This window comes from Carassius gibelio, chromosome B17, assembly GCF_023724105.1.
Source record: "Carassius gibelio isolate Cgi1373 ecotype wild population from Czech Republic chromosome B17, carGib1.2-hapl.c, whole genome shotgun sequence".
Classification (NCBI taxonomy): domain Eukaryota; kingdom Metazoa; phylum Chordata; class Actinopteri; order Cypriniformes; family Cyprinidae; genus Carassius; species Carassius gibelio.
This window is the reverse complement of record NC_068412.1, coordinates 12,477,117-12,492,909: the sequence shown is the minus strand read 5'-3', so window position 1 is coordinate 12,492,909 and position 15,793 is coordinate 12,477,117. Positions and strand designations below refer to the sequence as shown.

The following is a 15,793-nucleotide window of genomic DNA, read 5'->3' as shown; positions in this document are numbered from 1 at the left end:
CTGCAATTGTTTTTTTTTCTTTCTGTTCTGTTTTGCTATCTAGTTAATAATGTTTTATGTTTATTTGTTTAAATTCCCAGATGTTTTTCAGTAAAACAATTGCCATTATTTTGATGTGGAAAAGGTTTGGTGAATATTTATATGCTTTTGTTACTTGCATCATACTAAGTGTAAACGGCAGACCTTCTTTATGAATAATCAGAAAGAAAAAGTGTCTCCAAGAAATGTTTTAATATGCTACCACTGAGATACTGCTGTTACAGAAAGCAAGCACTTAAAGGTATATTCATACTGCAGACTAGGGCTGTGGGCTGTGCGATATGGTAAAAAACACAACATTGATTTCATATCCAAACGTTGTTTCTGAAAATGCTTTTCAGCATTGTAATTCTGTTTTATCACAGTACAGTAATACAGTCTTTCATAGACATATTCACATTTAAACTCAAAAAATGACTAATATTGCCTTGTTTATCTAAAAGTGCATTTTCCTTGTTTTAAATCTAGCCAAAAAGTGATGTTAACTGTTAAACAGTAGTCATTAATTATATGCATTTACTGTGTCATTACTACATTTCCATGTCAATCCAAGTTAATTTTTTATGTGAAACATTTGTTTACACTTTAATTCAGCGTGTGCACTGACTCCGTGCGGAAACGATCGCTGCATGACTGCTGCTGACGCATCGCTCCTGGAGTATAGCGTTATTTTAATCACAAATGTAGAGTGTGCATTATTGTACCGCGAAAGCACATTAATATAATGCGCGAGCATGAATTTCTCCGCTTGCATGCGGATTTCCTTTGCTCTCGCACAAAACCAGACGCACATGCTCAGAAACACGCTGCTCTCGCCTGAAGAGAGTGTGCGTGCACTTAAAACTCTCACTCAAACTGTGTCCTGTGCACTCACAAATCTCTCTATGCTCATGTGCTAGATATTAATTATTTTTGCACCTTTCTATTTCTAACCTGTTCCGTCCACATTTTACACATCGTTTACCACGTGCAGTCTAAATGCTCTGATCTGTTTAAATTGGCTCAGAAAAAATATGTACCACAGACAGAGTGTGTGAACCTGGTGATACATATGGAGCTGCGGAAAATCGTGCTATAAAAGTGATTTAGAAAACACACAAGCTCAAATCGTGATTTTATGACGATTCCGATTAATCGCACAGCCCTACTGCAGACATGTTTAGATAGCATGTGTTGGTTTGAGGGACATACCCAGGCTTACTCTGTCTGGAAGTGTAATAAATGGACATTGACAGTCCAGTGACCCTTTGCCCCTGAGCCCACTCCACCCCTCCCCCTCTTTCTGTTCGATTGATGAATGGAGAGGAGATTGAAGATCAGGTGAAGGGGAGAACAGGCCCTTACGCTTGCTGTGGCGATTACTACACAGCCCTGTCATTGAATCTGACAGCTGTGTGACAGTTGTGGAGGAGATACATATTGTATCTGGCAGTGCCCCTGCATTTAATTTTTTCAATAATGTGTGTGTGTGTGTGTGAGGTTAAAGGATTGTGCAAAAAAGCAAGGACAAATAGTGGTGTATAATGTGTGTTTGTCCAGTTGTATGTTTCCATTTACATGATTTCAGATCTTCATATTCACAGTCCATTCTGTATGGTCATTCTTTAGCTTATGTTAGTATAAACCACGTTTATACACACGTTAAACAGGTTCTGACACGTATAGCTACATTTGCAGTCTATTAAAGCAACCATATTCTAATTTTGTATGTAATCTTACTCTGAAAGTTTACAAGTAAGTTGTAAAAGTGTAAGTGAATGTTTTTACATCAAAAACAATTGAGATTAAACAGGATATTTTTGTTACTGTAATAAATATTAAAAGTTAATTATTTGGCTTGTGTTATGAATAGCTAACTGTATGTGAGAAATACAAGCCTATTTCACACTGTTGTTCATCAGAGAGGGATGAGTTGAAGAATACTGAATGGGCGTTTATATGTAAATTCTGCCAGTCATATGCTAATGTTGTTCATGGTTGTGATGCCATAACCATGGTGATTTCCGAATCACCTTTTTTGTAGTAGTTTAGTTGCTCTAAATGGAGGGAGAAAGCGGTCTATTGAGTAGGATAAACAAGGAAAATCCATTGTTTGTCCTATTTACATTTAGTCATTTAGCAGACACTTTTATCCAAAGCGACTTACAAATGAAAAGTATACAGTAAATGTAGGTGTTAAAGTGATAGTTTCTATATATACAGACTGCATATTCATATTTTTTTACGCACCCATGTTAACGGATTCCAGTATGCACGAAGTTGCGGTCCGTCAGTGCGTTCCAGGAGCAATGCGTCTGCAGCAGTGCAGCGATCGTTCACGTACCGAGTAGCGGACTGCAAACGCGTCCTGTGTGAAACAATGAGTCCGTGCTGCTTCTGCACCACATACGAAACGCACACGGACTGCATACGCACTGCAGAAGGATTATGTGTGAAACAGGCGTGCATCTTATCGAGGTTTCCTTTGGGAAGCTTCTTTAAAAAATAAAAAATCCATGAATCCAACCTCGGCGGCTTCAGCTGCATCCATGTTTGCAGCGCCCGTTTGATGTGGTCATTTCACAGTAGGCGTACATACAGGTTTAAGACCCGTTCTCGCCCCCTACAGATTCGGCTAGGTATACAGCCACGCTAAAATATCAAGGTGAAAGTCATCATAGCTCACGTAGTATAGATCCAGCTCTCAACTCAACTTTGAGAATAGATTAACAGTGATATTTTTTTATCACCCGATAAGAGTCTCACGTTAACGCAGCACGTTAACGCCAATTACCGATGTTTTTTTCTTTCTTGAAAGACCACAAATGGCCTTCAGAGAATTAATGTGGTCTAGTCGTGGAAACAAATTATTAATGCATTGCTATGGTTTCTCTCGCTCTCTCTCTCTCTCTCTCTCTCTCTCTCTCTCTCTCTCTCTCTCTCTCTCTCTCTCTTATTTTTTTGGTCATTTTGTAAATCCACAAACTGCTCATTCTCTTTCATAATATAAGAGTAGCCAACACATTCTTCAACATTTCCCCTTTTGTCTTTCACAGTAGAAAGTTTGGAATGACATGCAGTAGTGTGAAGTTGTCTGCATTTAGATTTTTTGGAGTGAGTGATCACTGTAAATATTTTGGTAAATATTTCTGTTTGTAGAGACTCTGGAGGTCTTGACTAACTTGTATAGTTGTGTCCTGTCACACTGGCAGTGGGGTTGCTGTGTCCTGGTCTCCTGAATGTCTTCTCTTCCTGTTTTTAGCCAACACTTGACCATTATCCACTGTAATGATGGGAATGCTGTTTGTATGTATTTCCCTTGCTTGTGGCTGCTGTGTTAACCCTCCTCTTCCCTGTTCCCTCTCTCCCTGCACCAGGCCCGGCTCACCTCCTGTTCATCCACTTGTAGTGTCACAGAGGTACAGCATGTTTTACACAGCACCGTCCATCACCCTGCGACTAACCACGCCCCTCTCAGAGACTCGGCCAATCATTGCTCACACACCCCACATGTGCACAGCTCATCCATGTACAGCAAGTCTGTCTCATCTGTGCATTTATTTAATCCCAAAAAGCCTTGTAGCTTGTTTTTTGTTTGTGTGTCTTTTAATTCATTAGTTTCTCATAAATTCTGAACTTTTCTGTCCTAAATAAGGATGAAGTGACACAACGTTTAAAGCTGCTGTAAGCAATATTTTGAAATACTCCATCAGCCCAAAATCAACTAGAAATAGTGTGAATAATAATAATATTAATATTAATACATATTTTATCATTAGAAATGATAATGGAAACATTTATTATATTAAAATTAATTAAAACTCCAATATTATGATAAGTTATTATTATTATTTCTTATTCTAAATTGATCTTATTCTAGTTGATTCTCATTATTGTAATAGTCTTTTTTTATTATTCATGAAAAAATTATTTCAGCTAAAAAATGCTATAGTGAATCATAAATACTGTTAATTTTTCAACTTTTATAGATAATAAAATACCATTAAAATGATACTCATAATTCTTCAAATTACAGTACCAAAAACTTATTTTTGTTAAAAATATAATGAATATAATATAATGAATATAATGAATATATATATATATATATATATATATATATATATATATATATATATATATATATATATATATATATATATATATATATATATATATATATATATATATATATATATATATATATATATATATACACACACATATAATTTTTTTCATGGTCTGTTCCTGAAAGGGTTGATCAGATTCTCACTTAGAACGAGTGTTTGAAGGGATGGATGATGGTGGCAGAAGTTAGCATGATGGCTAAATTGCTTACAGCATCTTTAATGACCTCACTTTAGTTCCTCAAGACATTTATTTCTCATAAAATAGGCTTTTTTGCAACACTTCCAATTTCATAAAGTTGGAGGTGTTGTAAAAATGAGCTTTGATACAATCCCAAGTTCTCATTATCCACAGAAGCCTCCTTGGTTCTTTGAAATCAGGTGAAAGGTCAGCGTAACACACAGAGACACGCTGCAGCTGCTTTGCTCCTCTTTGGTTGCGTAGTAGTAGTGGGGTTATGTTGCTGTTATGACTTCGCTTGATTCCCCTTCATATTTTTCATATCAGTGTTAGATGATCCTTAGAGTGTGTGTTTGTGACAGTGTATAATTGTGTATTTGTTGATGGGGAAGGCTGTATCAGGTGAGTTACTGTCCTGTGGCTTCCTCCAGGCCTCACGGAGAGAGTTCAGGGCTCACCTGGATGAGGTCATCACGCTCAAGTCAAGGTACTCTACCTTGGACCAGGTAAACAGATTAATCTTCACATAAATCAACACTCAGTTAATCACACAAACAAACATGCACTAAAGTCTTCCCTCAGAGTGTTGCACGCGGCCCTCTGCCTATTAATGTAGCATCAGGCCAGTTTGTTTTGTGATAGCTTTATCTTTGTGTCTTAAACAATCTCCGTATCTCTCTCTAGCTCTGTTCCAAAACCTTGTCAGCTGCCTTGTTGTCTATAAAGTACTGAAGTGACTATTCTAGCGCTTCGACTCAAATAATTTTTTTTTTGATTAGATAAAAAAAAAGTTCTATACCTTTTGGTATGAAATATATTTAGAATCAAACATTTTCAACAACCATAAATGGATTTTCCCACAAGAATATGTCGCAGTACATTTTGTGTGACGCATTCTTCCTTCTTATAGTTTGGCCAAATTAAGTTATATTAGAAGGCAACATGATTATATATAACTCTTTTATCTAATTTTATATGCAAGTTTAATTCAGTTTTGTGTTTTTTTTTCCTTAAAAACAGTGAACCCATAAAGGTTATATAATCTAACATAATATAATATTTACGTTTTTATTTAGTTTAATGTTTTCTATATATATACACACATATTAACTTGATACTAATATACTACTGTTTTTTTTTTATTAAAACAAGGTTTATTTTACTTTACTTTTAATGCATTCAGTTTTACTGCATTCATAACTTTCCTTGGGAAAAAGGCTCATTGTACAGTGAGGTTAGTGAATTACCTGTGTTAAATAAAGCATGAATATTTAATTAATCTTAATATTTAAAACATCTCATGATATTTTAATATACATTTTAACTTAATAATACAATACATTTCTGATTTAAGCAAGTTGAACATTTTATATTAATAACATTATCACGCAAAAAAATCTAATATCAACTAATATGATTTATAATTATTCACCATACCCTTTGGAACAGCTTTCGTGTTGAAAGTGATTTGGTTTTGGTCACTAGGTTTTGGAAAAGAGCCTCCTTTTCCCCTCTTTCTCACTTTTTCTCTTCATCCCTCTATCTGAGCTAATAAAATGGCTCGCCAGCATTAAAGCTGTTAGTTCCCATACTTTCTTATCAATCATTTCTGATTGGTTAATCACAGAGCGGAGTTCTTCTAATTGGGCCTGACACTCACTTGTTAATAATTCATTCCCCATTGCTGTTCCCCAATTACTCCATTCTCATTTCATTGGTCAGGGATTGACTCTCATCTGCCTGTATGCTGACACATGGTTCCTTATCCCTTGTGTGTGTGAGGACGTGTCTGTTTGTGAGGGTGTGTTTTCAGTCCACTGAGTTCTTTGGTCCGGCTCTGATTTAAAGAGACTTGACGTCTCTGCATTGCTTTCATTGCCTCCGTCCATTCCTGCAACCCCTCCTGTGATCACTGGTTACCTCTCATCTCCACTCTGAGCTTGTTCTGTCTGTTGTATGATGAAAGGAGATTAGATGTACAAATACGAAGAGGGAATGAATAAAAAGTGACAAGGATATACAATTTTCCTTGCCTACTTACAGGACTGGGTAAAAAAAAAAAAAAAATAAGTCTGGTTGACTGGACACTACCAATTTTAGATCTGCGTGTTTGTGTGGTTGTTAAATCTAATGACAATGGTCTATTTTTATTTATTTAGTTTTGGGTTACATGCAATAATAATAATTAGTATGGAAACCCTGATATTTGAATGTTTATCATGTCATTATGGTTTCTTTGTCCTTCATTCATTCATTCATTTACCCATATGTCCATTCCACGTGTGCAGTTCATTCAGTCCCCTCAGACCTTAAATGCAATAATGTAACATACAAACTCTTCCACTGCACACACTGATGTTTTTTTCTGGTGTCTTCTAAAACCTCACTGGAACAGAAGTGCAGTATGTGGCGTCCGATTTTGCTAACTTTGCCGAGTGACATTGTGCCTCGCCGGACTCCTCTTCCTTGCTAACCTTTCCTGACTGGTCGACCGGTAATAATGCCCCCCCCCCCACCCCACCCCACCTCCCCATACATATAGGACTGAATGATGCCCAGTCAGATCTCTCTTCACCTCTCAGTGCTAATTGTTGTCATCTCAGCTTGTCGTGTGTAAACCGAGCGAGCGCGGTCTCAGAAAGCCTTTAAACCTCATTTGGTTTTCTTTTTTGGTCTCCCAAAGCTTCTGTCTGTTGTAAACCCTTTTGTTTCTGTTCATTGCCAAAGCTCCACTCTAGGCTGGAGGGGCTCAAAGATGATCGCAGGAACCATAGGACCTTCGACTCGCGAGTAACTATTCCCAACCCACGCAAAAAAAAAAAAAAAAAAGGAGCTGCTTCCGTCCGCAAACTCTGCTTTGCGTCAGGAGTCCAAACTCCTTGCTTTACACTCTTGTTCTCTCTGCTCGTCTCTGTTTCTTTCCTTCTCTCTCATTATCTTGTCTGTAGACGTCGCTCTTTCTAATGCTCTCTTTGTTTTATTAGCCGTTTGGTGTGTTGGAGTCTCATGTGGACATTGAGTTCTGTTTCTTAGATCTTTTTTTTTTTTTTTCTGTTTTTCTGTTCATTTTACGTTTTACCTCCATTTAGATGCAGTGTTTTATTGCTGTTTGCTGTATGTGAACTGCGCCTCATCGTTTTCTTCCACTTCCTGTCCTTTCCTAACTCTCTGTCTTTCTTTGCTTTGTGTCGATCATTGATTTGTCGTGTTGGTGCTAGTCTGTTGTAACTGGATCGTGAGTAGAAAGGATTTGGAACTTGCTTGTGTGTCTCCCCCTATAGGCCAGGGGCATTGCGTCTCAGCACGAAGGACACATAAAGGGCTGTTTTTAATGCTTTCATGCAGTATATCAAAGACTTAATATCTATAAACTTCTGTCACTATAGCCTCAAGTCAATTTGTATTTTTGCATGGAATTTGATTGCCCTCTCATACCATTACTCTTGGCCTAAGGGAACTCCATACTTTGATACTTTGTATTGGTAGATTCCACAGTTACAGCTGAATGTATAATCAAATTTGCTATTATTATTATTATCTTAAAACATTCATGGCTCATTTGGAAAGAAATTCAGCTTAAAGGGTGTCAAAATTAAACTGGATGGGAGAAGTGCTTGAGTTGTGTTCCATAACATGGAGCTTCTAGCTGTTAAAGTCAACATGAAATCAGAATGGTCAGTATTTAGTCTGTATTTGGTATCTCATAGGGCCTTAAACATGTCTTTTGTGTTAAACCTTTTATAATTTGATGTTTCATGAAAAGTTTTAAGATTTCAAATCCTTAATCCTAGGCAAAACACTGTATATAATACTCCCTTTTCATGATACAGTCAATTCATGATGGATAAAAGCAAGTTTTAAACAAACAAACAAAAAAAGTAGTATTTTTAAAGTTTTCACAAGTTTAATATTATTTTATAAGGAACACTATTTCGATATGAAATGCATTAATTTGTCTTTCTAAATGAATATTCATTCTGAGATACATCACATTGCAGCATTAAAAATGTTCACGTTGACTTTAATGTCTGTTTTATCTGGAATCGGGTTGATTTGGATGCTAGAATAGTACCATGACACAACACTTTCCAGATTGCTACAGCATTTGGTCAAGACCATGATGATAATGATAATAATGGCAGTAGGACTGAAAATGTTGTTTTCAGTTTGTTTGTTTTCAAGCTAGTTTCTTTTGGTTGTTTTGTCTGAATGTGTAGATGATCATCTGGATCTTTATGAATCCTGTCAGTGGAATGCTAACTCTCCAGGATGGAGGATGGGGCTCCTTTTGTGCTCTAACTCATGTCTTTTTGTCTTTCTTTTCCCAATTCCTTTCTCTCTCTCTTCCTCATTCCCTCTCATTCTGTCTCTCTCTCTATATCTGTAGGTGCAGTCACGATGCAGCAGCAAGGAGAACATCCTGAGAGCAAGTGGGTGACCGATTGTGCATTAACGGGATGATTGTGCGTGTGTGTGTCTTAAGAGCGCATATAAATTCTCACTCTTTGTCTCAGGTCACAGTGCAGTGGATATCACCAAGGTAGCTAGGAGACACCGCATGTCCCCATTTCCCCTCACTTCTATGGACAAGGCCTTCATCACTGTGCTGGAGATGACTCCTGTCCTGGGTACAGAAATCATCAACTACAGAGGTAAGGCCCATGCTTGCTCATACCAACCTAAACTAGACCAATGGCCTATTTGCACAAAGGTAAACCACATGAACAGACTAGGGATGTCAAAGGTACTTGATGATAAATGTTAGATATAATCAAAGCAGTTTTAAAAAGCACACAGACTGAAGTAGTTTAAGTCTTTGGTTATTTTAATTGTGATTTAACAAAAACCCACCAATTCACTATGTCAACAAATTAGGATATGGTCACATGCCAGTCATCTAATCAACTCAAAACACCTGCAAAGGTTTACTGAGCCTTCAAAAAGGTCTCTCAGTTTGGTTCACTAGGCTACACAATCATGGAGAAGACTGCTGATCTGACAGTTGTCCAGAAGACAATCATTGACACCCTTCACAAGAAGGGTAAGCCACAAACATTTATTGCCAAAGAAGTTGTCTGTTCAAGAGTGCTGTATCCAAGTATGTTAACAGAAAGTTGAGTTGAAGGCAAAAGTGTGGAAGAAAAAGATGCACAACCAACCGAGAGAACCACAGCCTTATGAAGATTGTTAAGCTAAATCGGTTCAAGAATATGAGTGAATTCCACAAGGAATGGACTGAGGCTGGGGTCAAGGCATTCCTACATGGTAAGACATTTAGCTACCGTTGTCGTATTCCTCTTGTTAAGCCACTCCTGAGCCACAGACAACGTCAGAGGCGTCTTACCTGGGCTAAGCAGAAGAAAAACTGGACTGTTGCCCAGTGGTCCAAAGTCCTCTTTTCAGATGAGAGCAAGTTTTGTATTTCATTTGGAAACCAAAGTCCTAGAGTCTGGAGGAAGGGTGGAGAAGCTCATAGCCCAAGTTGCTTGAAGACCAGTGTTAAGTTTCCACAGTCTGTGAGGATTTGGGGTGCAATGTCATCTGCTGGTGTTGGTCCATTGTGTTTTTTGAAAACCAAAGTCACTGCACCCGTTTACCAATAAATATTCGAGCACTTCATGCTTCCTTCTGCTGACCAGCATTTTGAAGATGCTGATTTCATTTTCCAGCAAGATTTGGCACCTGTCTACACTGCCAAAAGCACCAATAGTTGGTTAAATGACCATGGTGTTGTTGTGCTTGACTGGCCAGCAAACTCACCAGACCTGAACCACATAGAGAATCTATGGCGTATTGTCAAGAGGAATCACCTCCATGCCTCGCCGAATTGAGGCAGTAATTAAAGCAAACGGAGCCCCTACCAAGTATTGAGTACATGTACAGTTAATGAATATACTTTCCAGAATGCCAACAATTCACTAAAACATTTTTTTTATTGGTCTTATGAAGTATTCTAATTTGTTGGCATAGTGAATTGGTGGGTTTTTGTTAAATGTGAGCACAAATCATCACAATTAATAGAACCAAAGACTTAAACTACTTCAGTCTGTGTTTATTGAATTTATTTAATGCACAAGTTTCACAATTTGAGTTGAATTACTGAAATAAATGAACTTTTCCATGACATTCTAATTTATTGAGATACACCTGTATTAACGAGAATCTGTTCATGGCTGAATAACTTTAGTAGCTTTAATGAGTCTTCTGCAATCAAACATGAACGTATTCAGTATTATTGTATTGAATTTAAAAATCATTCTATGAACACTATTTATATTTTTCTCTGAAAAAAGACAGATTGCCTTAAAATTTATACGGCATCCAGTAAAAATGAATAAGTACCAGAATTAAAAAAATGAAAAACTAAAAAATCATAGCAATACAGTATTTGAAAACTCTGAATGGAGGAGTTCAGAGAGTTTAATCATCCATGTTTTTAGGATTAAAAATGGATACTCATTCAGACTTGTGAATGGGCCTTAAAGGGATAATTCACCCCAAAATCAGCATTACTGTCATTTATTCATGCTTATGTTCTTACAAATCTATATAACTTTCTTTCTTCCTTCTCACCGCTCCTTTCCATACCAAAAAAAGAAGAAAAAACATAAAACACCATAAAAATACTCCATGTGACTACTTGTGAAGAACATGGTGAATAATATTTTGATATAGGGACATACAAGACATTCTTTCATGAATAACTTGTTTTGTTATACATGGAAGGAATGTCATATGGGTTTTGAAAGACTTTTTGAAGATTATTATTATTTTTTTTTTTTTTTTGTGAACTATCCTTTTAACATGAAGTAGTCTCCTTCTGATGGTACCAAAATGAGTTTTCATTGGCTGTTGGACTGTGTTATATATAGGCCAGTAAGTGCTGAAGGCATATAGTCACCAAGCTCTTTGCTTTGCTGGCTTTCAGCTTTTGATTTTTTTCATTTTCCATGCCTGTAGCTCCTCATCAGTCACACATCTGTTCGTTGTTTCTTTCACCCCATCGTCTTTCCATCTTTCTAGCTTTAATCTTGTCTCTCATTCCATCTGGCCATCTTCTGTTGTTTTTTAACTCGAGGAGTTCTCTGAAGCTTTGATGCCATTTTGATCATCTGAAGACAGATCCTGTGGTCAGTTTCCAAGTGAATCCAACCTTAAAGGCCTTCTTTTTGAATTCCGGGAAAAGCACCGGAAGATATTCAGTTACTTGTAGTTGCTCAATCCACATGAACATCAGGGGCAGTCCAGTTCCAGGGGCTAGATTACATTCCATAGTCTTTTATTTACTTTATAGTTGGCACTCTGACACAGCCCATGCTATTTTTTTGGTGGCTCTTCTTTGGTTTTTCATGGCCATCACTAACTTAGGGCAGCCACCCTTGCATGTGGATGTGAATTGTGCCACCAAGACGCAGGCTGTGAGTTGGGCGTTAATTTCAGTCCATGTTGTGGGGGATAGCGGGATTGCCCATGTAGTAGTTAAATATGCCCAATACATCTGGCAGGGCCCAATGCAGGTGACTTGGCCCCTCCAGCACGAAAAGGCATCTGGCGCCAGAGTGGCTCAAGTTGGCGGAAACTTCCTCTCTGCACTGGCGCCGAAGCAAAGGCAGAGAGGAGAGCCCTGGCCAGTGCCACCCACACCCCAAAGTATAACACAGGTCAGTGTGCACCATTACCCAGCACCTTCATGTCCAGCGCACATCTTTGAGCATGTCCAATGCTCATTTGGCCCCAGTAATGTGTGGAATACTCATCCATGCCACAGCGCCATTTCATCTCCAGACCAGCAGGGGGCGATTGAGAGTTGCTTGTGTTGGGAACTCAGAAACGAAGACCAGGAGACTCTTGGGTAATCTTCAGCAGGATTCTTTATTTCTTTATTGAAAACACTCTGCGTGGTGCTGCAGTCATCAAAAGTCTAACTTGTCCTTAAGACATTGTAGTTTTTATACATTTTAAGGGGGTGGGATACACAGAGGTGGAGGCAACCTAAACAAAGCGTGCAAATGCAATACAGGGATCAGCCTGATACTGGCCTTTTTCCTATCTTTGATCTTGTCAGCATAACAGTGTCATTTAAATACAGAGGTGCCTGACAGTATCGCTGATACCTTAACATTATCATAGAGACAAAAGGCACAGCTGTGCCTTGAGCTTAAAAAGCCAAATGGCAAGGAAGAGCACAAAGACAAAAGGACATTATCTCAGACACCTGATTTTCCTGATTTACCTCAAAATGCATATCAAAAAGTTTCAGTTCATATGCTATTACATTGGAACCTAGATTTAACATTTTATAAATGTGTAATCCCACGCTTGCAACAATTGACAAAAGGGCGGAAATAGAACCTCATGTTAAGGACTGATATACGTATGGCTGAATCACAGTTTGTGTACTTGTATGCAAAGTCAATTAAGAAAAGGTTTAAAAAAGTAGACGTCGATTGGAGGCGAGTACAAAATTTGGACCAAATTTGCATCTTGATATTGAATTAGTGAACCATTGCAAACAAATCCATTTGCATTGCATTCAATGATCCATCCAATTATATATATATACATATTTACACAACAAACTATCATGGAAAGTATGTCGAATTGGGATTCAGCTTATAATAGAGAAGTGATTCACTGGAATCTTTTGTTTTCCTTGAGCTTGTTCCACTGATTTGAACATGTCATGGTTGTCATTGATAGTCAAAGAACAGAATCATGTTTCATGTTTTGCTGTATCCATGTGGTTTATCTATGGAGAATGGCCTAGTTTGGAAGAGTTTTGTTGACATTTGCCGTTCCAGATCATTTGCCCAGGACTGCTGCTATGAAAGCCAGTAAATTAATCAATCGTGATGCGTGACACAATGGTTAGAGATTTCAGTGACCTACAGTAGCATACAAAAACCAACAAAAACTCCAAACTTAAAGCAAACATTCAATACGCAAGCTTTTCCAGCATCACCTCCTTTCACAAAACTCAGCAGCACCTCAAACATTGTGCCTTTAATCTATCAGTAACCATGTGCAGAGCTTCACTGTTTCCTGACAGATAAAAATGATAGATTTTCAGCTCAGCGCGAGCGCAAGGAGGGCAGGTCCAGATCAGCGTAAATTGAGGAAATATCCTCACCCAGCCAAGTAATGTCACTCATAAATTTTTTAAATGCGTTGTTCATACAACAAGATGGGTGTAAGTTATAAGCAGCTGTCTGTTTTAAAAACCCTTTCTGTCACCTCGGTTAATAAAATGAATTTAAAATGTATAAATGGTCTCAGCCTTGGAGAAGATTGGCTATTTAAAGTATGCTGAGGTGGAACTGTCTGCCCTGCTGAATGTTGATGTACAACTAAGGGCCCTATTTTAACGATCTGAAACGCAAGTGTCAAAGCGCGAAGCGCAAGTAACTTTGTGGGCGGGTCTCGGCGCTGTTGCTATTTTCCCGGCGGGATAAATGGCTCTTGCGCCCGGCGCAAATCTAAAATGGGTTGGTCTGAAGTAGCTTCTTTATTCATAGGTGTGTTTTGTGCGTAACGTGAAATAAACCAATCAGAGCGTCATCCAACATTCCCTTTAAAAGCAGGTGCGCAAGTTCCATTATGGATTGCTATTATTATGGCGTATTTACCAGGCGCACGCCAGGAGCGGTTCACAGCCGAGGAGACTGATGTTCTTGTAAGAGCAGTGAAAGACAGAGAAGTTGTGTTGTATGGGGATGGGAGAATAATTAGCCTGAATAATTTGTGAGCTAGTTTTATGCCTATTTTTTTTCACATCTTCGTGTCACACCACAATGATTTCCGTCATCTCATGTGTTAATATTTTTTTAGTGTAACAATTTATGATTTGCAAAAATAACTGTTGCATCTGTGTAGATTACATGAGCAAAGTGTATGCGCGTTGTGCACGCTATACATTATGGCCAAGCATGCGCCCTTAAAATAGCATAATGAACAACGCGCAACGCGCCACTGACTTTAGACCAGGTTTTTTCTGGTCAGTGGCGCAATTGTGTAATGGAACAGCAAAATAGCACCAGGGATCGTTTGCGCCGGAACACGCCTCCTGTTTTGCGCTGAACCACCCAGGGAGCGCAAGTTCATTCACTAGTTTAGCGACGTGCTTCTGTGGAGGGAAAAGCGCGCTTTGCGCGGGTGCAAAATAGGAATGATACATGCGTCGGTGTACAAAGTCAATTGCGCTGGGTGCAAGATAGGGCCCTAAGAGTTTCTCAGCATTCATTTCATGTGCATTTGGTATGGACTTCAGTCTTACATGTGGTCTCTTTACGGGCCTGTGCTCGGCTCTGTTGAGTAGACCTGAGCTTGTTGTATTGTAGCTGCAGGGAATCATTGCAGTTTCACGGTGACTAGGTTGTCAGCGTTCTGTGATGTGCGTTTGTGTACTCATCTCTGTGTGTAGATAACACCGTACCCATCTGTTTGATCTCCCAATCCAGACACTCGCTATATTTAGAGCCTCGTCAGATGTGTTGTTTTAGAGAAATAAGTATTTTCTAATCACCCTCCAACCGAGGAGAGGCCTCATTAGCATCAGCTTGTTCTCTTTCTCTCATTCTCATGCTGTATCTCTACAAGAGTGCCTTTGCACTCTCTCGTTCTTTTCTTTTTCTGTCTCTCTCGCTTTCCTTCTGGTTCTTCCTTATTCTTTATTCATTCCCCTCTTTCTCTCTCTTCTGTCTGTCATCTCTCTTTTCTATTTTTCTTTTCATGTGTGGGAGGGCGCTTGTTTCTCCCTCAAGAGATCTCAGGCTTTGTGTGTGAGTGTATATGTGTGTTCACATTACACTGTGTGTTTGGTGCTCATATGGCACAGGGCACACTCTTATCCACCTTTCCTACCTCTTTATTTAGACTTTATGCAAATTCCTACATTTTGTTATGAATGTATGAAATGTTTGACCAGTGATGCATGCTCTTTATAAATAATATAAATACATTCCTGGACATACTGCATTGTTCAAAATGGATTGGATCTTCTAGATAAAGAAAATAACTTTTCATAAACAAAACAGACAATCGAAGATATTCTTCTAGATCAAAATTATAAGATCTTTTTTATGGGTTGTCTTTTCGTAGCAGTGGTAGCTACATAACACAAAGCAAATAATTTTGTAGTAACTTGTGCCAATGTGTTAGCAGGTTTGTCAGTTAGTTACTACTTTAAGCAAATTTAGAAGCTTCAAATTAGTTTTCTGCAAAGCCTCTAGTTGTAAAAACAACTACGATTTAAATTCCTAAAGAAATAGGATAGCCTTTGACAAGTGAGAATGTTGTTTTGTGCTTCAATATGACAGGTTTTTAAACTATGCTAACTTTTAAGCGTCTTGTTAGCTAGTGTTGTTGTATTGTGTTATTTTAGCAAAATCGTCTGCTGAAATCTATTGCAGATATAGATATTCATATAGTAGGCCGACATGCATATAACCACGGTTGCAGACAATTACAA

At 38.2% G+C, this 15,793-nt stretch overlaps 1 protein-coding gene across 13 annotated transcripts in view; it reads left to right on the top strand.

Annotated features, from left to right (window-relative positions):
• LOC127976368 (gephyrin) overlaps positions 1–15,793 on the top strand; it is an 81,129-nt gene that overhangs the window by 53,809 nt on the left and 11,527 nt on the right. For 3 of the 13 annotated variants that reach the window (XR_008157771.1, XM_052580741.1, XM_052580736.1), the window contains 5 exons: positions 3,396–3,437; positions 4,719–4,832; positions 7,054–7,116; positions 8,714–8,756; positions 8,841–8,978. Coding sequence is in view for 12 of the 13 variants with exons in the window: in XM_052580741.1 (XP_052436701.1) it covers positions 3,396–3,437; positions 4,719–4,832; positions 7,054–7,116; positions 8,714–8,756; positions 8,841–8,978 (400 nt within the window). In the remaining variant the exon portion in view is untranslated. The remainder of the gene's footprint in view (positions 1–3,395; positions 3,438–4,718; positions 4,833–7,053; positions 7,117–8,713; positions 8,757–8,840; positions 8,979–15,793) is intronic. The other 10 variants (XM_052580743.1, XM_052580737.1, XM_052580747.1 and 7 more) reach the window with 7 other exon arrangements.